Raw genomic sequence first — 25,354 nt, forward strand, 5'->3', positions numbered from 1 at the left:
TCTGATACAAAGTGAGTATAAAATAAACAAAATCAAGCAAACCATAACTTTCAGGATACACCTCTACTCCAGGTAGACTCCAAAGTTTTGACAAATCTCCCCAACCCAATGCCTTCCCCAACCCTAGTCCTTTCCAAACCCATTGGAACCTAAAGAAAGCATTTCAAGGCAGTAGACAATGTATTACCTTTAGACAACAGTAGATAAAAATAATTATCAACATAAAATTATGGGATTATTAGAAAGAGAAAATAAAGCCATCAATACTGGTATAATAATAGTAATGCATAATAAAAATAAAAGAAAGTGAGAATGAGATTCAGGTGTGACTTTCACACAACATAAGGTGACCAAATCTTGGCAAACTGGACACCAGTCTTATTTTTAGACAGCGTAATCTTCCCCAAACAGTAAAGTGTATCCACGTTAGCATGTAAGGCTTGAATTGAAGGAATGTTTGGAACCCTCCACATATGGGCTAATTCACAACGAGTGGCCAATATTTGCTTTGCCAGCTTTTGCTGGTATTTATCTCCTGATGCTATAGGGACATTTAATAGAGCTTGAACAGGTGAAAGTACAATTGTAGAATGTAAAATGGCATTAATCCATCCCACAACCCCTTTCCAGTAAGCTTGTATAAATGGGCAAGGTCACCACAGATGAAAAAAGATCCTAAGCCATCGCATCCCTTCCCAACACTTGTCTGATACAGAATAAAGGATCCTGTGTAATTTTTCAGAAGTAAAATGCCAACAAAATAAAACCTTAAAACCATTTTCAATAAGACTGGTCAAAATTAACCTCTGTCCAAGAACTCGGAATATTTCCCTCCATGTTTCCTCAGAGAACTCCTCTCCCAGATTTTGCTCCCATGCTCTGATGTCAGGGGGTTTAAACTGGAGGTCCTTATTTAAAAATATATATAATTTAGAAAGTACTTTCAGAGTTTTATTTGCTCACCTACATAAATTCTCAAAAAAAGAAACCCCTGCAATAAGTCAGACACTACCCGATTGTCTGAAAGAAAATGTCTCAATTGTAGGTACGGGAAAACTTCCTGATTTGATAAATTATATTGAGCACGTAAAGTAGAGAAGGGCAGGATACCCTTGGGTTCCCAAATATGTTCCAACTGTAATATCCCTCTAGCTTTCCAAATAGGAAAAGAAGATAAGGGCAAGCCTTGGGCAAAGGATACATTATGAAATAGTGAGGTGCTAAGATAGAAATGCCTTTTCCAACTAAATGCCTTTTCCAGTGACCCAAATATTCAAAGTTTGAGCTAAAGAGACAGGCATTGCTGGTAATCTCCATGTTTTTATTTGGCTGCCAACAAGTGCATGCAGAGGCATTACTCCTAAGAAGGCTTGATCCAATAGTACCCACAGCTTCCTATTAATAACTTTATGCCAATCTGCAATCGCCCTTAGATGAGATGCAGCATGGTACCAATGTAAGTTAGGAACACCCAATCCACCCTGTAATTTAGATAGAAAAAGAACCCTTCCAGCCACTGTGGAAGGTCTCCCTTCCTATCGGGCCGATACAGTAAAGTGCACACTGTTAGCCCGCATTTGGCCGAGCGTATTTGATGCGCTATTTTTACCCTTTATATAGTAAGGGGTAATAGCGCGTCAAAAACGCGCGGCCAACCCTCCCCGAAACTAATAGCGCCCGCAACATGCAAATGCATTTTGATGGGCCTATTAGTCATTCCCACGCGATCCAGAAAGTAAAATGTGCAGCCAAGCCGCACATTTTACTTTCAGAAATTAATGCCTGCCCAAAGGCAGGTGTTAATTTTGGCCAGCACCGGGAAAGTGTTCAGAAAAGCAGAAAAAAACTGCTTTTCTGAACACTGCCTGTGTAAAATCTGCCTGTGGCCCGCAGGGTGGAAGACGGCCGCTCAATTTAGCCAGCATCCATTTTCCGAACCTGTGGCTGTCAGCAGGCTCGACAACCGACGCCGGTAAAATTGAGCGTCGGCTATCAAACCCGCTGACAGCCGCCGCTTCTGTCAAAAAGTAGGCGCTAGGGACGCGCTAGTGTCCCTAGCGCCTCCTTTTACTGCGGGCCTTCATTTACATAAATTTGTTTACTGGATCGCGCGCCCAGGAGAGTGCCCTGGGCGCTCGCCTGCTCTCCCGCGAAGTTTTCTGTATCTGCCCGCAAATAAACTGCAACAGACATCTTTGCCAGCAAGCCAAGACAGAGGGAACTTCGAAGGAGATAGTTTAAAACAAATAACTAAGTCTGGGTAGGATATTCATTTTCACCACTGCAATTCTACCCATCCATGAAATATGGTACATATCCCATTCTTCCAAGTCTTTATAAATTTATACTAGGAGTGGGGGGTAATTCAATTGAAACATATCCTTCGTGTTACAATATATACCCCAAGATATTTTATTTTCTGGTCAGCCCACTTAAATGGGAACGCAGCCTGCATCTCCATCACCAAGGAAACAGGAACAGTAAAATTATTTCCGATTTTTCCCAGTTGATCTTAAATCCAGAAACAATGCTAAAAACTGAGATCTCCAAAATTATTTCTGAGAGAGAACTGGATGGATCCATCACTGTAAACAAAATATCATTCACAAATGATAAGTTTTAGGAATAATCCCCAAGTTCGATTCCCAAAATCCTAGGATTATTCTGAATACAATGGCAAAGGGCTCTAAAAAAAGGTGCAAAAAGCAATGGAAACAGAGGACATCCCTATCTTGAACCCCGGCATAGAGGAAAAGATGCTGAATAGCCTCCATTTACCTTTATGCCGGCAACAGGAGTATAGTCGTTTAAAACAGGAGTATATCGTTTAACCATTTTATTCTTTCCTATTTCTTCCTCTTCACCAAGTTTTGCTACCCTTGTTAATTGTAACTGTACCTTCGGTCACCTCAGTTCTAGTTTGATGTATTTAATGCACTCCCGTTTCATGTAAACCAGCAAGATATGTTCTCATGATTGCCGGTATATAAAAAAACCTTAAATAAATAAATAAATAAAATAATATAATTTATGAAATCATTAAAGGAAAAAAATCACCAAACTGCATTTTCTCTAAGATATGGAATAGAAAAGGCCAATGTACAAGATCAAAAGCCTTTTCAGCATCGGTAGTTAGTAATAAGAAAGGATATTCTGTTGACGGGCCCACCAAATAAGAGTACACTGCTTTACGAACATTATCGGAAGCCATACGACCCGGAATAAATCCCAATTGATCAGGATGGATAATACCAGAAATAATACCATTCAGCCTATCAGCCAAAATCTTAGCTAACAATTTCAAATCTATATTAATAAGTGATATTGGGCGATAGGATCCGCAATTCGAGGAGTGGGTACCTGAGCCAGGGTCCAGAGTCCAAGAAGGGTCAAAGACAGCCGCAATAGGTCAGAGGAGACAGGAGCTAGTAGAGTAGCGAAGGAACTCATTGCCAAGTCGGCTAGCAGGGGGCAAAGGCGCTGCTTAAGAACCCAGATCCAATGATGTCATCAATCAGGGATGCCCCTGAAGTTCCCGCCATAGCAACTTCAAAAGAGGGCGCACGTCTAGGAAGGCCCAAAGTTGGCAGTGGCATCCAGGCCGCCACAAGGGACCATGAGATACACAGTGGTAGAGGCTGGCTCCTGCCGCAAGCAGGCCCGGAGAGGGAAGCAGGACAGTACAGGACGTGAGTAGATGCGGTCGCAGCCATCTGCGACCGACGGTCATAACATCTGAGAGGGGTGCCACTTCTATTGTACACAAAATAGCTCTAGATGATAATCAGTGTTAAAAATACCACTAGTCAATCTAAGACTATGATATGAGTCCCCACCCCACTCATACACGGGTGAAGCTGGAAGCTGCTCCCAGGTGCTGCTCACGCCAGACGTCGACCAAGAAGAGATGGTGGACCATCACCAATCCATTCACGTACTCCCTATTTTCAGGGAGGCGTATCCAGACCTGTTGTCTAAAAGACGTTACATGTCTTAAATCTTTTTCCCTATGGCCCATGTGTATTGGGGGTGACTGGGGACTGGAACGCTCTGAGGCCTTGGAGTTGCTGCTCGATCAGGGCATCTAGGAATAAGGGTGGTACATTAAAAAGTACCACCCTTATTCCTTGTCCCACGAGGGGCTCCACCTGATGGAACACACTGTCCACTATCATGCCCTGCTCCATCGCCTTAATGACCATGACGAATGAATAGAAAAAAAGGATAGTTTTTCCATACATCTTGCTGACTGACATGATATAACTAGGGCCTATTCCTTTGGCCAGGGCTGAGATGTAATCATTTATATCTGGAGAAGTTAGCATGGGGCTTTGGATGCAGTGTTTTAAGGACATGTCAATGATGGGGGTTGGTAAGGAGAACAGAGGGAAGGGGAGCAGTGACTACTGCAGCATAGCTTGATTTTCCCATTGCTCCTTCTGCGGTGGGGGTAGAGGTGGTGCTATGCCCACTCTACACCAGTGTCTGTAGTTATTGGGGTGACATTGCTCTTCTTTCTGTATGTCCACTTTGCATCTGTGGGTGCACCCCCTTTCTCTCTACAGAAAGAAAAGCAAACCAAATAGTGTGATAAAACAAAAAAGTCAGCTTAATGGAGGTTATGTAACTGAAAGTGGGTGTTTTAAACTATCCAGACTTAAGGTGAAAAAAGAGAAGAAAAAGGGGCAGGCAGGCCGCAGGCATGAGGGATAATACAGCATTAACAGTTAATATCAACTGATTCTCCAGTTATCTGATCGTTAGAGTTGCCTCTCAATCTCATGACTTGCCGTTTACCGTATTTCCTCCTCCGTGGGTGGAGCCCCAGAACGGCTTGTGCTGCAAAAGAAAGTGATATGAATGTGAGGGGTGCTCACAAAAACCACCTAGCTGCTGCTTTATTTGCCGTCTTTGTCCCTGGAAGGGCGGGGGCTGGTAAACTCTGTAACTTCTTTCTGCTCTCTCCTTCTCTGCAGATCTGGAGCTTGCAGGAACTTTGACTTCTGCAGTTACTGGGTTGGATTCAGGGGCGGGGGGAGATTTCCTTACTCCTTGTCAGCTGCTAAGAAAGATGAGGGAGAGTTTGGAATGATTCTTCAGGGTATCAGAGAAAAATCCCTCCTCTCTTCTTCTCCAGATGTGAAAACAGAAAACTTGTTTTCTCAAAAGCTAAGAGCAGCACGATAGAAATATGCTGAAACAACTCTCACTGCCGTGTTCTGCAGCAACAGTTGGTTTCCGTATCTGACCTGTCGTTCCTGTTATCTCTGATTGGCTGCAGCTGCCGATGAGTCATCACTCTGCGACTGCTAGCTGGGATGCCTGAAAAGAAAAGGCGCCAGTAATGTAAAGGGTTGTTAGCACTCGGCTGTGCAATCTGCCAGCCCAGAGCTAGTTAACCCACACATAAATATGTTTCCTGCACAACAGGAATAAAAGTAGCCCAACTGAGTGTGGAATAGTCCAATGTAACAATACCGACACCTTTACTTGCTGCAGGTCGTAGATGGCGTCATCGTCGCACGCCCCTATGTGGGTAGGTTGCACAGAAAGACGGAGCGAAGCGACCGGGCCTGGGATGTACAAATGGGTTCTTAACAGTATAAGCTCCTGGGTCGCCCCGCAACACCCGGAGTGTAAAACGCAGGCGAGTCTGATCTCCTGCAGGAAACGGGCTCGCCAGAGGTGAGTGAGGAGAGAAGACGGTAGGGTAGGGATACTTTTGTAGACTTGTTCTGTCTGTGCAAGAATAAAAGTGAACTGTGGGGATGATCAGTATTTGGAGGGAAGTTTTAGGCCATTTCTCGGCCTTTGTCTATCTTGCTTGACGCAGTGTGGTGTTTGAAGTGCAGATTTAATGTAGAAAAACTTGGACTACAAATCCCATAAAGCAGTGAAGGCATTAGAAATAATGGAATATGATTAAACCCATTGCTTATTTCCCCTTCTTGCTACAGTATTGCATAGTCCACCCGACCTCTAAATTTAATATCGCTTTCTTGCTTATTATTTGCGTTCTTTGATTATCATACCAGTTTTGTACGCCCCTCCCTCGCAACATTTCCCTTCGAATGACGGGATCACTGAGGCCGAGCAAAGAAGGTGCAAATCAATTTTTATTTCCACGAGTTTAACGTCCTGAAAACAAAAGGCCAATGGACCATATCAAAGGCGTTTTCAGCATCGAGAGGAGCTCAGTGGGGATTTTGCTCTTTTGCGCCCACCGGATTAGGTTAAATATTTCCCATATATTATCAGCTGCTATTCTACCTGGAATAAAACCTGCCTGGTCCATAAATAAGGGAGTTTGGCTGATAAGATCCCTATAATTCCAGGTCTCTCCCACCCTTTGTAATACTGTGATCCCTGCAGAGTTTGCAGCACCTATCTGTTCTAAAAGATTTTGGTTAGTGAGGCTACTAGACTGGCAGAAAAATATTTATAGAACCTTGCTGTGGAGCCATCCAACCCCAGAGCCTTTCCCACTTTAAGGTTTTTTTAATCACCTGTAGTACCTCCACTGACTCTCTCTGTCCAGTCAAATCTACTGTTTTGGTGTTAATTCTGGCAGCTCCACCTCCGCTAGATATGTTTCAATTAGACTTTCCTCATTTGAGTCATCTGAACTTAGCACTGGAAAAAAAAAGAGCTTCCCCTGATTTCGTATTTTAACAACCTGTTTGTGAGAACTGATTTTTGAGGCATCTGGCTAATAACTTATTTGCCTTGTTCCCAAACTCAAACAACTGTTGTAGAGTTAAATCTGGTTGACGCAAGGGAGTTTAAATCTTGTCGGGCTTGTAGCAATTTATTATAAATTCCCATAAAAACATAAGAGATGACATATGGAGTCAGAACAAGGGTCCCTCAAACCCAGTATCCTGTGTCCAATAGTAGCCAACCAAGTCACAAGCACCTAACAAGTACCCAAACAAATGAATAGATCCCATGTTACTAATCCTTTTTAATGGCAGTTTATGGACTTTTGCTCTAGGAACTTATCCAAACCTTTATTACACCCAGCTACACAAACTGCAGTAAGTACATCCTCTGGCAATGAATTCCAGAGCTTAATTATACATTGAGTGAAAAATAATTTTCTCCAATTTGTTTTAAATGAGCTACTTGCTAACTTCATGGAGTACCCCCGGGTTGTTGTATTATCTGAAGGAGTAAATAACCAATTCACATTTACCCATTCAAGTCCTTTCATGACTTTGTAGACCTCTGTCATATCCCGCCTCAGCTGTCGCTTCTTCATGTTGAACAGCCCTAAACTCTTTAGCCTTTCCTCATAGGGGAGCCGTTCCATCCCCTTTATCATTTTGGTTGCCCTTCTCTATACTTTCTCCGGTGCAACTATATCTTCTTTTTTTTTTTTAAATGAGGTGACCAGAACTGCACACAGTAATCAAGGTGTGGTCTCACCATGGAGCAATAAAGAGGCATTATGTCATCCACCATTGTATTTGCCATTCCCTTCCTAATAATTCCTAACATTCTGTTCGCTTTTTTGACCGCCACAGCACACTGAGCGGATGATTTCAACGTATTAACCACTAAGACGCTTAGATCTCTTTCCTGGGTGGTAACTACTAATGTGGAACCTAACATCGTGTAACCACAGTAAGGGTTATTTTTCCCTATATGCATCACCTTGCACTTGTCCACATTTAAATTTCATCTGGGCCCTTTGGATGCAAGGTCCTCCTGCAATTTATCACAATCCGCTTATGATTTAACTACTCTGCAAATTTAAGCACCTCAATCATCGTGCCCCTTTCCAGATCATTTATAAATATATTAAAAAAAAAACAGTCCAAGTACAGATCCCTGAGGCACTCCACTGTTTACCTTTTTCCACTGTGAAAAAAGACCATTTAATCCAACTCTGTTTCCTGTCTTTTAACCAGTTTGCAGTCCACAAAAGAATATCTCCTAACCCATGACTGTTTAGTTTTCTTAGAAGCCTCTCATGAGGGACTTTGTCGAATGCCTTCTGAAAATTCAAATACACCACATCTACCAGTTCACCTTCGTCCATATATTTATTCACCCCTTCATAAAAATGTAGCAGATTTTTGAGGCAAGACTTCCCTTGGGTAAATCCATGCTGGCTGTGTCCCATTAAACCATGTCTATAATTTTATTCTTTATAACAGTTTCCACAATGTTCACTGGTCTATAGTTTCCCAGATCTCCTCGGAGCCCTTTTTAAATGTTGGGGTTACATTGGCCACCCTCCAGTCTACAGGTACAATGGATAATTTTAATGATAGGTTACAAAATTTTACTAATAGGTCTGAAATTTCATTTTTTAGTTCTTTCAGAACCCTGGGGTATATACCATCTGGTCCAGGTGATTTACTGCTCTTCAGTTTGTCAATCTGGCCTACTACAAATTTCAGATCATCATAATTTGGTTCAGTTCATCTGAATCAGCAACCTTGAAAACCATCTTGAACAGGTATCTCCCCAACATCCTCTTCAGTAACACCAAAGCAAAGAATTCATTTAGTCTGTTGGCAATGAATTCATTTAATCTGTTGGCAATGGCCTTATCTTTCCTAAGTGCCCCTTTAACCCCTCGATCATCTAATGGTCCAACAAAGTCCCTCACAGGCTTTCAGCTTCAGATATATTTTTAAAAGTTTTTATTATGAGTTTTTGCCTCTTAGCCTGTCTTATCAATGTCTTACATTTAACTTGCCAACACTTATGCATTATCCTATTTTCTTCTGTTGGATCCTTCTTCCAATTTTTGAATGAAGATCTTTTGGCTAAAATAGCTTCTTTCACCTCACCTTTTAACCATGCCGTAATCATTTTGCCTTCCTTCCACCTTTCTTAATATGTGGAATACATGTGATCTGTGCTTCTAGGATGGTATTTTTTAACAATGACCACTCCTCTTGCACACTTTTTACCTTTTGTAGCTGCTCCTTTCAGTTTTTTCCTAACTATTTTTCTCATGTTATCAAAGTTTCCCTTTTGAAAGTTTAGCATTAGAGCCGTGGTTTTACTTACTGTCCCCCCTTCCAGTCATTAATTCAAATTTGATCATATGATCATTATTGCCAAGCGGCCCTACCACCATTACCTCTCTCAGCAAATCCTGTGCTCCACTGAGAATTAGATCTAAAATTGCTCCCCCTCTCTGTTCCTGAACCAATTGCTCCATAAAACTGCCCTTCTTTTTTTTTTTAACATAGTTACAAAGCATATCTCTTTGTTTAGAAACATTTGGAAATTTCTTTAATATTATCTCTCATATAAGAAAAAAATCATTATTTCAGACCTCAAGTCATTCCAGAGGAGGCATGCACAAATTAAAGGAGCAAATAAAGATAAGTTGTTTCTTTAAATTAAATTAACGTGTTATCTACTACCCATTACTGTTGCCTAGATATAGGACTCTCTTGCAGAGAGGGGATAGGCACCAGCCGTTTACGAGCTTCAAGTAACATTTTAAGCTGTTCTGGTACAAAGAAAATGTAGGAATACCTCAACTGAAAAGCGGCGCCCATTGTACGGGTCTCCTGGCGTAATGACAGGAAGCCGTCCCACATCTGGGAAGATTTGGACAACTTGACCCAGGAAATTAACCCCCATATACTGGAAGTAATTTCGCATTACAAGACCTAGGTCTTGTTTTATACCAATAGTGTTGATCTTTCGTATATCTCTACTGTTGAGGTTTCTAAAAAGTCCATTAGATTTTCAAAATCAATTTGGTGCTGTGCCGTATTCTCTCTTGTACGAGCAAATGGTAAGAAATATACTTTATTGAAAAGATATCTGGAGTTGTCTGAATCCATACGAAAGACAGACCAACTGTTCGTCCTTCACAGTGGGAAGAAGCAAGGGGAAGCAGCCTCACGAGCAACCATAGCCTGCTGGATCAAGGAAGTCATCAAGCTGCCGCCTCTACAAATCAAGGCCCATTCTACTAGGGCCCAGGCAGTGTCCTGGGCAGAAACCAAGATGCTGTCACCTGCCGAGTTCTGCAGGGCGGCGACATGGTTCTCCATCCACACCTTTTCCAGGTTTTACTACCTGGATGTTCAGGCTCAGGAGGACACAGCATTCGCAAGGGCAGCACTAAGTGGGTCACGGGCAGACTCCCATTCAGTTCGGGAGTAGCTTTTATACATCCCATTGGTCCTGAGTCCATCTGCTACACGCTAGGAAATGGGAGAAATTACTTACCTGATAATTTCGTTTTCCTTAGTGTAGACAGATGGACTCAGCATCCCACCCATGGCTGCCGTTACTCATGAAAGCCTCTGGGGACAACTCAGAGAGCAAGGAAATCAAGGGTAAGCCAGGCTTTCCTTCATCTAGGGCACCCACCCTACTGGGTGTCGACGTTTCCCGGTTGAGGGCAATGGCAGTCTCCAGCTATAGCCAATTCAACTGATTCAAGTTATGAAGTTACACAGGTTATTCAAATTAGTCAGTCACACATATATCCACAATGCTTTTCGAGGAGAATACTGAAGAGCTGCACTTCCTGCAGGGGTATATGTACTAGGGCTGACATCAGATTGAAATCTGATACGTCTCCAACTGCTATCAGGAGTACACTATACCCATTGGTCCTGAGTCCATCTGTCTGCACTAAAACGAAATTATCAGGTAAGAAATTTCTCCAATTCATGGCTCCCTGTTCCAACTGAGCCTCAGCTTGTAAAACATTCGGAGTACTTAAAGTTAGAGTTCTAACAGGCTCACCTCCACCAATCACTTCCATATGGGGTTCCAGGTCTAGGGACACTTTCGCCACATTCCCCTCTTTCAATGCCGCTGTAATAGTCCCAGTCCCCGCGGTGATTCCCTCACCTGCCTTTCCAGAACTCACTGGTTCTGTATCTGCATTCACTGGACTCGAGGACAGCTGGGAAAATGGCGCTGAAGGTGTTCTAGGACACAGAGGACTGAGAGTGGTTTCCCCAGGGAAGGCCAATGCTCCTCTATCGGTCTCCCCAGCAGGAGACGCCACTTCCGTCTTCGGGTAGTAGGTAGTAAGTTCAGAGATAGTTCGCTGCCCCGGTGGAAAGGAGGGCACCGAGGGAAATACCCGCACTCTCCCTTTCCATTTTGGAGGCATCTAATTCAGTATAATCGATGAAATTACTGTGAGGAAATGAACAGCGTCCTGAACACTACACACACATCGCTGGCATCTTGGCTCCTCCCCAGCCCTGCAAAACTGTCATTTATTCCATCCTGGAACTTTATCTCTCTCTAGCATGTCCCAATGATACATTTACCAATTTGGTTAGCTTCCCTAATTTCTCTTAGCATTTCACTGACCATCTCACCATCTTGGCCAGGTGGACAATAGTATATTCCTATCACTATATTCTTCCCCAACACACAAGGGATTTCTACCCATAAAGATTTGATTGTGCATTTAGTCTAATGCAGGATGTTTATCCTGTTGGACTCTATGCCATCCCGGACATAAAGCACTACACCGCCTCCTGGGTGCTCCTTTGTCATTGTGATATAATTTGTACCCCAGTATAGCACTGTCCAATTGGTTATCCTCCTTACACCATGTCTCTGAGATACCAATTAAGTCTATGTCATCATTCACTGCTATACATACTAATTCTCCCATCTTACTTCTTAAACTTCTGGCATTAGCATACAAACATTTAAAAGTTTGTTTTTTGTTTGTATTTTCATTCTGCTTTTTAATTGATAGGGATAATTTTGAATCTTTTATCTCAGATGCTTCTCTACTTTTATAGGCACATGGACTAGTTTTCTTATTGGAACCTCTCTGTTGAGATGCCCTAACTGTAATGCTTTTAGTATCCTTTGAAGATACCTCCCTCCGAAGTATATGCTGCTGAGCGACTGTCTGCTTTCCCCTTAGAGCAGCTTTTAAACTAGAACAATCTCCTTTTTAAAGGTTAGCGCTAGCAGCCTGGTTCAACCCTGACTAAGGTGGAGCCCATCCCTTTGGAAAAGACTCCCCCCTTCCCCAAAAGGTTTCCCAGTTCATTACAAAATTGAATCCCTCTTCATTGCACCATCATCTCATCCATACATTTAAAACTCCGGAGCTCTACCTGCTTCTGGGGACCTCTGTGTGGAACAGGAAGCATTTCAGAGAATGCTACTCTGAGGTTCTGGTTTTCAGCTTTCTACTTAAGAGCCTAAATTTGGCTCTAGAACCTCTCTCCCACCTTTTCCTATGTTGTTGGTGCTCACATGTACCACGACTGCCTGTTTCTCCCCATCACTGTCTAAAATCCTATCTAGGTTATGCATGAGACCCACCACCTTTGCCCCAGGTAGGCATGTTACCAGGCGATCCTCACGCCCATCAGCCACCCAGCTGTCTACATTCCTAATATTCGAATCACCAGCTATGACTGTCGACCTAACACTTCCATTCTGGGCAGTAGCCGTGGGAGACATGTCCTCAGTGCGAGAGGACAATGCACCAAATGGAGAGCAGGTCCTTGCTTACAGGATCATTTCCTGCTGCACAAGTTGATGGTTTCCGACCAGGAGAACTTCCTCTTCCAAGGCAGCACCAGGACTGCCAGACTGGAGTTGGGACTTGGCTACTATGTCCCTGAAGGTCTCATCTATATAACTCTCTGTCTGCCTCAGCTCCTCCAGGTCTGCCACTCTAGCCTCCAGAGATCACACTTGTTCTCTGAGAGACAGGAGTTCTTTGCACTGGGTGCACACATATAACCTCTCACTGACCCTGTCTGCTGCCCCCAAAGCGCACCTGGTCATTGCTGTGGTATTTCACTAGATAATCTCCATGAAGGCACTATCCTGGCTGTTGCAACACAGCCCCAAGGTCCTCGCTACATCCGTTGACCTCCTGCTACTGCTTAGACCGGCAGACCATCTGCTATCTACGGAAAACACAGTTTACGTTGAGCAAACTTGCTCTTTTCCCATAGATAAGCAGCATGAATTAGCCATGCTGTCTGGGACGTCCTCCATGCCACTAGATGGCGGAGCTCTCAAAGCTAAACTGATTTTTGCCAGTGAGGTGTATCTGCCTGTATGTTCCTGTGTTACCTCAAATCTCCTCAGTCAGTTACAAAGCAAGACGAGATGCATAGGTTAAAAACTGTCCGGGGAGACGGGAGGGTCAGCATGGCTTATTCATCTGCTATCTACGGAAAATACCGTTTATGGTGAGCAAACTTGCTCATTCTGCGAGTAATTAAAATCTTCTCTCACTATTGGCCCTCCCTCAACTTTAGTCAGCAGTACTTCTGACAGTGATTCAAAAAATATTCCCTGATCTTTATTTGGGACATATAGATTGACTGACTGACTAGAATATAACTGTCCTTTCCAACTTTAAAATGTACTATAATATATCTTCCCCCTTCTTCCCTATATACAGATCTAATCTCACACTGAAAGGTTTAAAAAAAAAAAACCCAAGATACCCATTCCCATGTATTTCTCTTGGCGAGTACATGCAGCAAAAAACGTGAGGATAACGCGGCAAAGTCATCAAGCTCTCAAAGCGTCTTTTTCAGATGGGTCTTCTCAACCAGCACAACTGACGCATGCAATTGTGAGACTGCTTGAAACAAAAGTTTGCACTTCTGTGGGGAATTCACTCCTTTCAGTTTTTTAAAACATTTTTTATTTAACAAGTTTCCAAAATAGACAATAATAGAAGACAAAATAAACATAGTGCTTTAACAAACCTGATAAAGGCAATATAATCCGCTGTCAAACCCACCCATCTTCAAAGCAAGCACTTTCAACCTGCCGTGTAATAAGCATGACATAGACCCAGAATATTTTGATATTTAAAACTTTTTTTTAATTTTGTAAAGCAAATCGCAAATGCTCAATACCTGCTGTTATCTGAACCTGATCCTGCCAATGGTGTATCCCAGAATTAGTTTCCCAAAAGGTGGCAATAGTAAACTTGGCAGCAAGCAATAGCTGACCTACCAATCACCTGTATTTCTGGGGAATCGTCTAACCCACCTACCAAGAAGACCCAATGTAGGAGTAATACCAATAGGGAATCCCAGTATATCAGCAATTTCCTGCATAACTTGACCCCAAAAGTGACATACACTTTGAGAGTACCACCACATATGCATGTTCGTTCCCAACTCACCACAGCCCCGCTAGCATGTAACTGCTGCGTCCCCATGAATTTTACCATAAAAAAAGAGGTGTTGGGTAAGTACTGTGCATCAATCGGATAATTAGCTCAACTCGTTTAACACAAATAGTTATGGTGCACAGCTAGTCAAATGTGTTTCCAAACCTTAGTCATAAGCAGTACCCTTGTCCAAATTCCATTGTGCAATCGATTTCTGGGATGTTTCCTCACCAAACGGACGAGATGGTATACCCCAATAAATGTCAGTTATCCCCTTTATTGAGGCATTGGGGTCCCCCAAATATCTCTCCATTTTACGTATCAACCCCAGCAGTGCAGAAACATTAAATGAAGGGCCAAAGCCTCACGCAACCTTAGGTAATGGGCTCGCGTAGACTCAAGCAGGTCATACTCCTGACAGAGATCCTCAAAGGATTGGAAACCATCCTCATCCCAGAGTTGCATAATTGTAAATAAACCCAAGTCTCTCCAGGTCTCTGTTGATGAAGTGTACCCCAAAATACAAGTATTCCCATAAATCGGTGCAATGGGTAACATTTCCCCACTAGATACCAAGAAAATTAAGAACCTGAGACCACACCTTAAGAGTGAGTGAGGTAATGGGAAGGCTCCTGCCAGCTGCTCTTCTCAACAAGGAGATGTCTGGGAGAAATGGCAACATAGCGAGGGAACTACCCTATAACTGCACGCGTTCCAACATTACACACAGAGCATCACTATGACCAGCCCACCTGTTAAGACACGCTAATCTAGCTGCCCAGTAATAGACTTAAGTTCGGCAATGCCATTTCACCTTGCCTCTTAGACATACATAACTGAACGAAACTGATCTGCGCTTGTTTATGATTCCAAATGAATTTCGCCATACAGCTATGAAGTGATCGAACACTTTCAAGGGAATATTACATGGGACATGTTGAAACACATATAAGAGCTTAGGTAATACGCTCATCTCTAGTAAATTTATCCGCCCAGTCCAAGACAAAGGGAGGTCCGCCCAATCCAGTAAATTTTTCTTAATCGTACCAATAAGGCCTGCAAAGTTATGTATATAAAGCTCAGCCCAATCCTTGGGGATATAAATACTTAGATACTTGAACCCCTCAGTCACCACCCTGAAGGCACCCAAACAGTCCGGGAGGCAAACGTTCATGACCCAGGAAAACACCTCAGATTTGCCCCAATTAATTGTGTAACCTGCAAAATCCTTTTACTGATGTAAAAGACCCAGCAGTACAGGAGCAGAGGACCTCAGCGAGGCAAGATAAATTAGTATGACGTCAGCATATATTGTGCTCAATATTCCCAATCCGTACCCCACGAATATCAGGGTGAAGACAGATTGCTGAAGCCAGGATTTCAATAGCCAAGTCAAAAAGCAAGGGTGATATGGGACAACCCTGCCTGGTACCAGTTCTATAGAGAAAAAAAGGAGAAAGGGAGGGAACCATTGATTAAGAGCCGAGCTCTAGGATTAGCATACATGGTTTGACTCCAAATAAGAAACTGATCAAATAAAAGTGGCCAAAAGATTCTGTTGAAGGGTTTTTCCGCATCCAAAGACAAAACGACCCCCAAGAGATCCTGACATTTAGCCAAATGGAGAATATTGAACAATCGTCTAGTGTTAAGAGTTGAGACTTGCCCTTTCACAAAACCAGTCTGGTCCCTGTGAACTAGGGAAGGAAGAACAGACTCAAGACATAGCTGCAAAACTTTAGCCAATATTTTCAAAGCGGAGTTAAGAAGTGAAATAGGTCTGTAAGACCCACATTCCAAGGGATCACACCCAGACTTGTAAATAAGAGAGATTGTAGCATCAGTTAAAGTCCCCAGGCCCTCATCAGGACTCCAGCAAAATTGTACACAGGTACTAAAAAGGGGGAAACCTCCAACAGATTAAAAAAAAAAAAAAATCAAAGGAGTAGCCATCAGGTCCTGGGCACTTACCCCCGGACAGCAACTTAATCGCATTCTGTACCTCGTGAGGTGATAGGAGCTGCTAACATCTCCCCCTGAACAGCAGATATGTGAGGAAGCTCGAGAGTCTCTAAGAATGAATAATATCCGTGGGAGAGGAAGGAGTTGGGTCACCTATAGTAATTTCCAAAATTGTATAAGAAGGCCTACTCAGTACCCTTGGAACTGGTCAAATCCTCACCCCGATCCCCCTTAATCCACAAAATATTGGACTTCTCTGCCCTCTTTCAGATCGCCTGTGCTAAAAAAAGCACCAGCTTTGTTTCTATGCTGATAAATTTTGAGTTTCACCAATTTGAGGGCTTGTTAAATCTTATCCAACTCAAGGGTGCGCAATTCTTTCCGAGAGGCCTTAAGCTTGCTTGTAAGTGCAGACCAAGCAATCTCGCTTGTGCTGATCCTCCAGCCACTTAATCGTGGCTGTCAGATCCCGAACCTTAGCCAAATGCTCTTTTTTGAGGTAACTCACAAAACTAATCAATCTACCCTGAAACCATGCCTTAAAAGTTTCCCAGCAAAGAACCGGGGAATAATTGTCGACCAGACTATTAATGTTAAACTCAGAAATGGTGACCTTCAGCAAAACTGGAAACTGGCTATGCCCTAACAAAGCTGTATTTAGCCTACAAAGAGATATCCTTGGGGTCCCATCCCCGAGAAACAAAGTAATTTCCACTAGCAAATGTTTAGACAGTATACTGACCAAGGTGTCACTACTTTTAACTTTAGAAACAAAAGCAGGGGAGCATAAGAAGTCATTCAGCCTAGTATTCATGTTGTGTCTCTGGGAGTAGAATGTAGAGTCTGGGTGGTGGGGTATAGAAATCTCCAGCTATCTGTTAGCATAAACGTCTCGGTCAACTCCCTTGTAGCAGGCACCACCAGGGTCCCAGAAGCAGATGTGGATGTTTTGTCAAAAATCGAGTCCAGGCATACATTCCAATCACCCCCCAAGCACAAATGATCAAAGCCAAACCCAGCAAGAGTATCCATCAATGCCCGATTGCTATAGGTGCCATAAACATTCACCAAAGTAAAGGTACTATTGAAAAGCGCACAATCCAAAATCACATAACACCCTTTCAAATCTTTAAGCTGATGACACACTATAAGAGTCAGGTTTTTATGCACCAGGATAGAATCCCCTACTACAAGAATTAAAGGACAAATAGCCCCCACCCAACCCTGTTTCAATTTATCGTGCTGGAAAGCAGAACAAACGGTAGTGATCGGTGTATCAAGGGATTCTTTATTGGAATATGCCCGACTCGGCCAGAGTCAGTATTATAGCTGAGAGAAAAAGAAAGCCATATTATCACAACTAGAAGACTATCTAGATGACCAAAATATTTTACATCCAAACCAATTTGAATTCAAAATAAATCGCTCTACCGAGACTTTACTCGTATCCTTAATGGACCCCATATTACGGGGATTTAACAATGACTAATCTTATATCCTGGTGCTAATTGACCTCTCGGCTGCCTTCGACATTGTGGACAATATCCTTCTATGCTATCAGCTGAGAAAATCGGATTTGATGGAGATGTAATGAAGTGGTTCACCTCCTTCTTATCAAAAAGGACATTTCAAATAACCTATCTTTAAAATCATCCATTGTACCTGAAGACTGGAGGATAGCTAATGTAACCCCTATATTTAAAAAGGGCTCCAGAGGCGATCCGGGAAACTACAGACCGGTTAGCCTGACTTCAGTGCCAGGAAAATTAGTGGAAAGTGTTCTAAACATCAAAATCACAAAACATATAGAAAGACATGGTTTAATGGAACAAAGTCAGCATGGCTTTATCTAAGGCAAGTCTTGCCTCACAAATCTGCTTCACTTTTTTGAAGGAGTTAATAAACATGTGGATAAAGGTGAACCGATAGATGTAGTGTACTTGGATTTTCAGAAGGCGTTTGACAAAGTTCCTCATGAGAGGCTTCTAGGAAAAGTAAAAAGTCATGGGATAGGTGGCGATGTCCTTTCATGGATTACAAACTGGCTAAAAGACAGGAAACAGAGAGTAGGATTAAATGGACAATTTTCTCAGTGGAAGGGAGTGGACAGTGGAGTGCCTCAGGGATCTGTATTGGGACCATTACTTTTCAATATATTTATAAATGATCTGGAAAGAAATACGACAAGTGAGGTAATCAAATTTGCAGATGATACAAAATTGTTCAGAGTAGTTAAATCACAAGCAGATTGTGATAAATTGCAGGAAGACCTTGTGAGACTGGAAAACTGGGCATCAAAATGGCAGATGAAATTTAATGTGGATAAGTGCAAGGTGATGCATATAGGGAAAAATAACCCATGCCATAGTTACACAATGTTAGGTTCCATATTAGGTGCTACTACCTAAGAAAGAGATCTAGGTGTCATAGTGGATAACACATTGAAATTGTCGGTTCAGTGTGCTGCAGCAGTCAAAAAAGCAAACAGAATGTTGGGAATTATTAGAAAGGGAATTGTGAATAAAACGGAAAATATCATAATGCCTCTGTATCACTCCATGGTGAGACCGCACCTTGAATACTGTATACAATTCTGGTCGCCGCATCTCAAAAAAGATATAATTGTGATGGAGAAGGTACAGAGAAGGGCTACCAAAATGATAAGGAGAATGGAACAACTCCCTTATGAGGAAAGACTAAAGAGGTTAGGACTTTTCAGCTTGGAGAAGAGACGACTGAGGTGGGATATGATAGAGGTGTTTAAAAACATGAGAGGTCTAGAACGGGTAGATGTGAATCGCTTATTTACACTTTCGGATAATAGAAAGACTAGGGGGCACTCCATGAAGTTAGCATGTGGCACATTTAAAACTAATCGGAGAAAGTTCTTTTTCACTCAACGCACAATTAAGCTCTGGAATTTGTTGCTAGAGGATGTGGTTAGTGCAGTTAGTATAGCTGTGTTTAAAAAAGGATTGGATAAGTTCTTGGAGGAGAAGCCCATTACCTGCTATTAATTAAGTTGACTTAGAAATTAGTCACTGCTATTACTAGCAAAGGTAACATGACTTAGTTTTTGGCTACTTGCCAGGTTCTTATGGCTTGGATTGGCCACTGTTGGAAACAGGATGCTGGGCTTGATGGATCCTTGGTCTGACCCAGTATGGCATGTTCTTATGGGCAACCATATTTCCAACACCTTCCTGATTGATGCTGGTGTCCCCCAGGATTTAGCACCTTCTGCAACTCTCTTCAACATCTACGTGCTTCCACTATGTAAATTACTAACTGATCTAGGAATTGCCTTCTTATCTATATGCCAATAATATTCAGTTCTACATACCATACACTACTTCCGTTGAAAATACAGAAAGGATGTTGGCATCATACATGAAGGCTATTCAACATGAACTATCGAATCTCAAACTTATCTCTAAACACAAAAAAAAACCTTAAATCATTCTGTTAAGAAGAAATCCTCCAATAAAATCTCCACAGACACTTGATCTAGGTAACTTCAATATTACACCCTCAGACCAAATATGGGACTTAGAAGTACAGATTGACGAGAACCTAACTATGGAAAAACATGTAACAAATTAATCAAATCAGGCTATGCTAAACTGTGGTTACTACGTAGTCTGAAACCATTGCTGACTCATGTAGACTACTACTACAAAACCTCATTTTTTTCAAACATAGACTACTGCAACTCTCTTCTACTCGGAGCACCTAAAGGTCTTGTAGGATTTTTTTTATAACTACTACAAAATGCTGCAGTGAGACTCCTAACAGGATCCAGGAAATTTGATCACAACTCAAAATCACTGTTAGCTCTGCATTGGCTACAGATACAAGCCCAAATCCATTACAAAGTCTTAACATTAATACATTCTTTCCTCCATTCTGAGACCGGCCTGGTAGGGGTGGCGCTATAACCAAACAAGCCACAGAGATCACTAAGATCTCCTAATAAAGAATTACTAGCTGTGCCATCATTAGAGAATACACATCAGATATGTTCTCCATTGCAGGCCCTACACTTTCCATCTCTCTAACTGAGACTGTAATTCAGACGTGACCTCAAAACGCAGTTATTTCAGAATGCCTAGAATTTTACTTAACCTCTCTGAAATCATCCCTTGCTCCTACGCTGACAAACTCCATGATGAACCTATCTATAGACCTCAATACTACTCTTTCCATCCCAGCACACATAAATCTATCTGAAACACCCTCGCTCCACTCCCTCTCCCACTTTATATCCCTCAGCACTTTTTGCAAAAAGTACTTCCTAATCCCTGCTACTTCACCCCTTATTTTTCTCCTCCTCTGACTGCCTTAGTCAATGTATGTGTCTTTCTCTAAAATGTATGATATAAGAACTCATCATAAGAATGTGATTGGAGATCTATTATATTTGTCATGATGTAAACCATTGTGATCTTCACTTGGAACAATGGTATATAAAATGGCTAAATAAATATTATTCCTAAAAAGTGCTTGCAGGCCCAGATTTAGGAATAGGTAACATAGGCAACTACTTCCAGTGCCAAACTTTTATAGGTGCCAGGATTGTTGTTGCTGACTGTTGCTATGCCTCTATGGACCTGCCACCCAGCTGCTTATCTAATGTGGTGGCAGCAACTTTAAAAAAAAAAAAAAAAAATTAAATTAAATGCAGAACTTACAGCTGCTGGCTGCATTCTCAATTCCCTGGCCCCCTCCTCTCATATGAGCTGCTTGTTACTATGGAAATTTGTGTGTGGGGCAGGGCCTTGAGCGTGTAGCTGGCAGTTGCAGTCCCTGTATTGAAATGTTTATATTGCTTCCACCATGGGATCAGGACTCTGCTGTTTTTGGGGCAGCAGCTGGGAGTTGACACCCTTCCCCTTCGCCCCCCGGCACTGCTTATGAGTGCACTTATTCCGGGAGGCATTTAACTTATAACTGTATGTTAAGTTTTAAATGCTGTCTTCTAGCAATAATTAATATCCTCCTTTAAATCATGACTGCTGTCATTTTTAAAGTTTTGCATTGTTTTGATTTGTGAATTGTCTGTCTAAATTTCAGTATGTTTTTAACTGTAAGCTGCTTAGACCCTAGGATAAGTGCCATACAAATACAAGTTTTTAAAATAAATAATACATCTGGTCCTGAGTGCTTGATTGACAGCACTGGAGACTGAGGTTCTCTATTCATCCAGAGAACAGACAGAATGTAGGCACTGTTATTTTAAACTTCCTTACATTATCCTGCATTGGTGAGATGATCTTTGAGCGGGAGTATACTTCATTTTCTATGCTTGTTAAATCTTTGGTCCCTCTAAAATTATCAGCAGTAGCATCAATTAATGCAACAGTGATGGTAGTTTTCATCTGCCCTCAAATCCTGCTCATTAAAGGGCTGATGCAATAAGCTGAACATTTAAAAAAAACAAAACAAAAAAAACATGCGGTTTCCAGCACACATTAACACTCAGGTTAAATTTTTTTAACTTCAAATGCAGTAAGCTAATGTTATGCAAATGCAATGGGAGTTTAAAAAAAAAAAAAAAAAAAAAGCAAAAACTGTAAAATGTACGTTTGGCATTGGCCGAAACCACATTTTAACTCAGGTAAGTGGGGGGAGGAGGCATCCTGGCAGCACCTTCTCCAGAGTCCATCCATTGGCCACATCTGCCGCTGGCCTGAAGCGGTAGCCATTGGGTTTTGCCTCGCTGCTGCTGCTGAGTCTCAGCTCCCCCTGCTCTACTCCCTCAATCGCTACTTATCTGACTAAGTGGCAGCAACCACTGACACTTACCAAAGTCAATACTTATCTGGGTATCTGGCAGTGGCGAGCTGCTGTCACTTATCCGGGTATCTGGTGCAGAGCACTGCTACTTATCTGGATAAGTAGCAGTGGCTGCCGCAACTTATTCAGCTACCCAAGTGAGCCCTTGTGTGAATGAGTGGCAGCGCCTTATCCTAAGGATGGAGGGAGGGTTGTGTTGGTGCTGGTACCCGCGGCTACCAAAATCCACCCAACCCTCTGCCACTAGAGGTATAGGGCCGCTCTGATGCAAGATAGCTGAGTGATTCTGGCTTGACGTGCCTGTTGCAGAGATTTTTCTGCATTTCCCTTTTTCCAGCATGCACAGGATCTGTATCTTCTCCCCACACTTGAAAGTAATTGATTGGGACTGAGAAACCTATTGGTAACTACCAAAGGAACAAGAGAAGAGATGCCAGGCAGCCTGCCTTTTGACATTGGCAGTATGTGTTTAGTAACATGATTTATAGGAAAGATAAATGTGCTGAAAGAAATGTGTAATTTGTTGGACTTCTTGTTATCTGCAGGGTTTTAATTTTTGATTAGAATCATTAAACATGGTCAACTTTTCAAAAGGGAATTCATTACAATAAAAATATGACTGAAGAAACTGCATAATTTTTAGTTTCCACTGCTTAATAATAGCTTCTTACTTAACATTTTTGTGGTGCTACTAGATGCGCATAGTACTTATCCAGCTAAGTGATAGCAGTTAGTTGGTAAACTTTTTTTTCTGTTTTTAACCAAATGTGATCAGCGCAGTAGCATTAGAAGCTTAACTCCATCTCTGGCCTGGAGTTAAGTTTCCAACGCTAAGAAAATGACAATTCGCCCAACGCACTGCTCTGCCTCGGGGAGTAATAATACCCTCATTTGAATGGTATTTCCATGCGGTTGCACTAAGTATTACTCCCATTTTAAAACACTTATTTTATGAGCGTAAAACTTGACTACGTCGGCTGTAAAGTTTATGCTCACAAAATAAGCATAGAATTGCAGGCAGTGCAGTACATTGCTCGGAATGCACCTTTCTGCGTCGGTCTGACAATGTGTATAATCTTTGAGGTTTTGTGAGTGGAGAAAATTTGCTCTGAACTGCTGGAAAAGGAAAACCTTAGATGCAGTCTGCAAGCCTAATAGAAAGAGAGAAAAGAGATTAGTGGAAGGGAGGAGAGCAAAGATGAGAAGTGGCTTGCATAGTAGCATGGACAGCTCATGCTAGTACAGCTGGTACTTTAGTAATATGCATGCCTGTCTCCTGGAGACCGGATGGAGATAAATCATTTCACATAGACCGCCCTTTTTGTTTACTGGGCTTGCAAGTGCTGAATCAGTGAGCTAGCAACTTACTAATTAAGACTGGTAGTTAAATTAGGTATTAGGTTATTTTTATTTTGTATATGTGGTGATGGTGGGAGGCAGCACAGCATACCCAATAGCTTCCTATTTTTGGACTTGCAGCTCAACCTGGTCAGGATCTGGTGCCATGAGCTTTTATTATTAGCTACTCAGAGCCTGGTGGTGGCTTCTCATCTAGGAAGCCTGGCAGCAGAGAGCTAACTGGGTCCATGGTTCTTTATCTGTTTGGCCCATTGGCAGAGGGTAGCCTCAGGTCACAGCAGATTTTTGGTAGCCTGATAACCTAGGATTTTTCTATTCCTTGATCTCTCTGTAATTGTTGGTGGTGTTCTATTTGCTAGGTTTCCTGTTGGTTGAGATCGTTTGTTGGAGCAATGTAAACAATTTCAAAAATAAGTGCATGGGATTTTCAGACTGGACATGGACCTTAAAGGATCATTATGTGTAATGTTAAGTGTTTGTTTAGCTCTCCTTCTGTTGCCAGCACAGCAGTTAATGGCTCTGTTGATTGATCATGATTTTTTTCCCTTTTTTTAATTTTTTTTTAGTGTTCACCAAGCTGCAGATGACTCTGAATGGTTACCAACAAAAAAGCAACGTCTAGAACGTGGTACAGTATCACTCTGGTTCGCTTTATAATCTGGTACTAAAATGTTCCCTGAATAAGCATACTACAGAAGTGAAATATTTTTAAGCAACCAGTGCCAAGCTACTCTGAGTCTAATTCATCCCTGGTGTGGATAGGCTTTATGTGTAAATGAAGACTGTTTTTTCTAGGTAGGGCAAGGGTTTGAAACAGATCGGCAGCCTACTGTTGATTGGACACACTCCAGGTAATCTCTTGAAAAAAAAAAATGCAAGTTGCTATATCTGCTATCACTAATTTTATCTTTACTCAAGAGTCACTTGTTAAGACATGCTAGGCCATGCTTGGTTTTTGCATATTCATTAAATCTAGCCTAGCATATCTGGTTGAATATTGACTCTTCTGAATAGATGAAAACCAGACAGTGATGGCATTTCTAGGGGTCTATGCCACAAACTAACATGAATGATAAGGGCCTTCTGTACATGCTAAAAATAGCATGCAATGCATTAAGGGGCGGATTTTAAAAGGTCTGCGTGCGTAAATCCTTCCGGATTTATGCGCGCAGGGCCCTCGTGCGCCGGCGCGCTTATTTTGCATAGGCCGCTGGCGCGAGTAAAGCCCCGGGGCGGGCGTGGTGCTGGCCCGGGCGCGTGGTCGAGGCCTCCGGACCAGCCCCCGGGACCGGAGGACGGAGCGGGGCTGCTGGCCGGTGCGCGCAAAGTTACGCCTGCTGAAAGCAGGCGTAACTTTGCTGACAAAGGTAGGGGGGGGTTTAGATAGGGCCGGGGGGTGGGTTAGGTAGGGGAAGGAAGGGGAAGGTGGGGGGAGGGCGAAGGAAAGTTCCCTCCGAGGCCGCTCCGAAATCGGAGCGGCCTCGGAGGGAACAGGCAGCGCGCGCTGGGCTCGGCGCGTGCAGGTTGCACAAATGTGCACCCCCTTGCGCGCGCCGACCCCGGATTTATAAGATACGTGCGGCTACGCGCGTATCTTATAAAATCCAGCGTACTTTTTAAAGATCTACCCCTAAGATCTACCCCTAAGGCTACCTTATTTAATCTATGTAAGCCAACCCCCTAGACAAAGTAATCTTTTCAGCTTCATTTGTAAATTTTGTAAATCAAATACCCTAGTATAACCTGTATACTTCCCAGTTTTGTTAAAAATGTTACCTTTTTCCTGTTTCTCTCCTTTCACTTAGTTTTTTGGTTCGCTGTTTTGAACCTCTTTCTCAGTTGTCGTCCCCCCCCCCCTTCCCTGTTATATGTAATTTCCACCTTTTGTTATTATGTAAACAGACATGATGTGTACTTTAATGTCGGTATAGAAAAGCTGTTAGTTAAATAAAATAAATAAATAAGGCTTTAACATGCACATTAAATGCTCCTTCAGTATATTACCAGGTAAGCCAAAAAGGTATTGCTCATCTCTATGTAAATGAGGTAGTGATTTATGCACAGCAGGCTTTACCAGGCTCACAGAAAATAAATGGTATGCTATAAGAACCCACAATT

General features: G+C 42.4%; 1 protein-coding gene across 5 annotated transcripts in view; it reads left to right on the forward strand.

Moving 5' to 3' along the window:
- Positions 1-5,334: 5,334 nt before the first annotated feature.
- The window catches only part of SENP2 (SUMO specific peptidase 2), a 238,984-nt gene continuing 218,964 nt past the window's right edge, over positions 5,335-25,354 (forward strand). For 2 of the 5 annotated variants that reach the window (XR_003857454.1, XR_003857453.1), the window contains exons 1-2: positions 5,336-5,685; positions 23,803-23,864. Coding sequence is in view for 2 of the 5 variants with exons in the window: in XM_029606475.1 (XP_029462335.1) it covers positions 5,507-5,685; positions 23,803-23,864 (241 nt within the window). In the remaining 3 variants the exon portion in view is untranslated. Of the gene's footprint in view, positions 5,686-23,802; positions 23,865-25,354 lie in introns of all 5 variants that reach the window. The other 3 variants (XM_029606475.1, XM_029606476.1, XM_029606477.1) reach the window with 3 other exon arrangements.

Source organism: Rhinatrema bivittatum, chromosome 6, assembly GCF_901001135.1.
Source record: "Rhinatrema bivittatum chromosome 6, aRhiBiv1.1, whole genome shotgun sequence".
NCBI lineage: Eukaryota > Metazoa > Chordata > Amphibia > Gymnophiona > Rhinatrematidae > Rhinatrema > Rhinatrema bivittatum.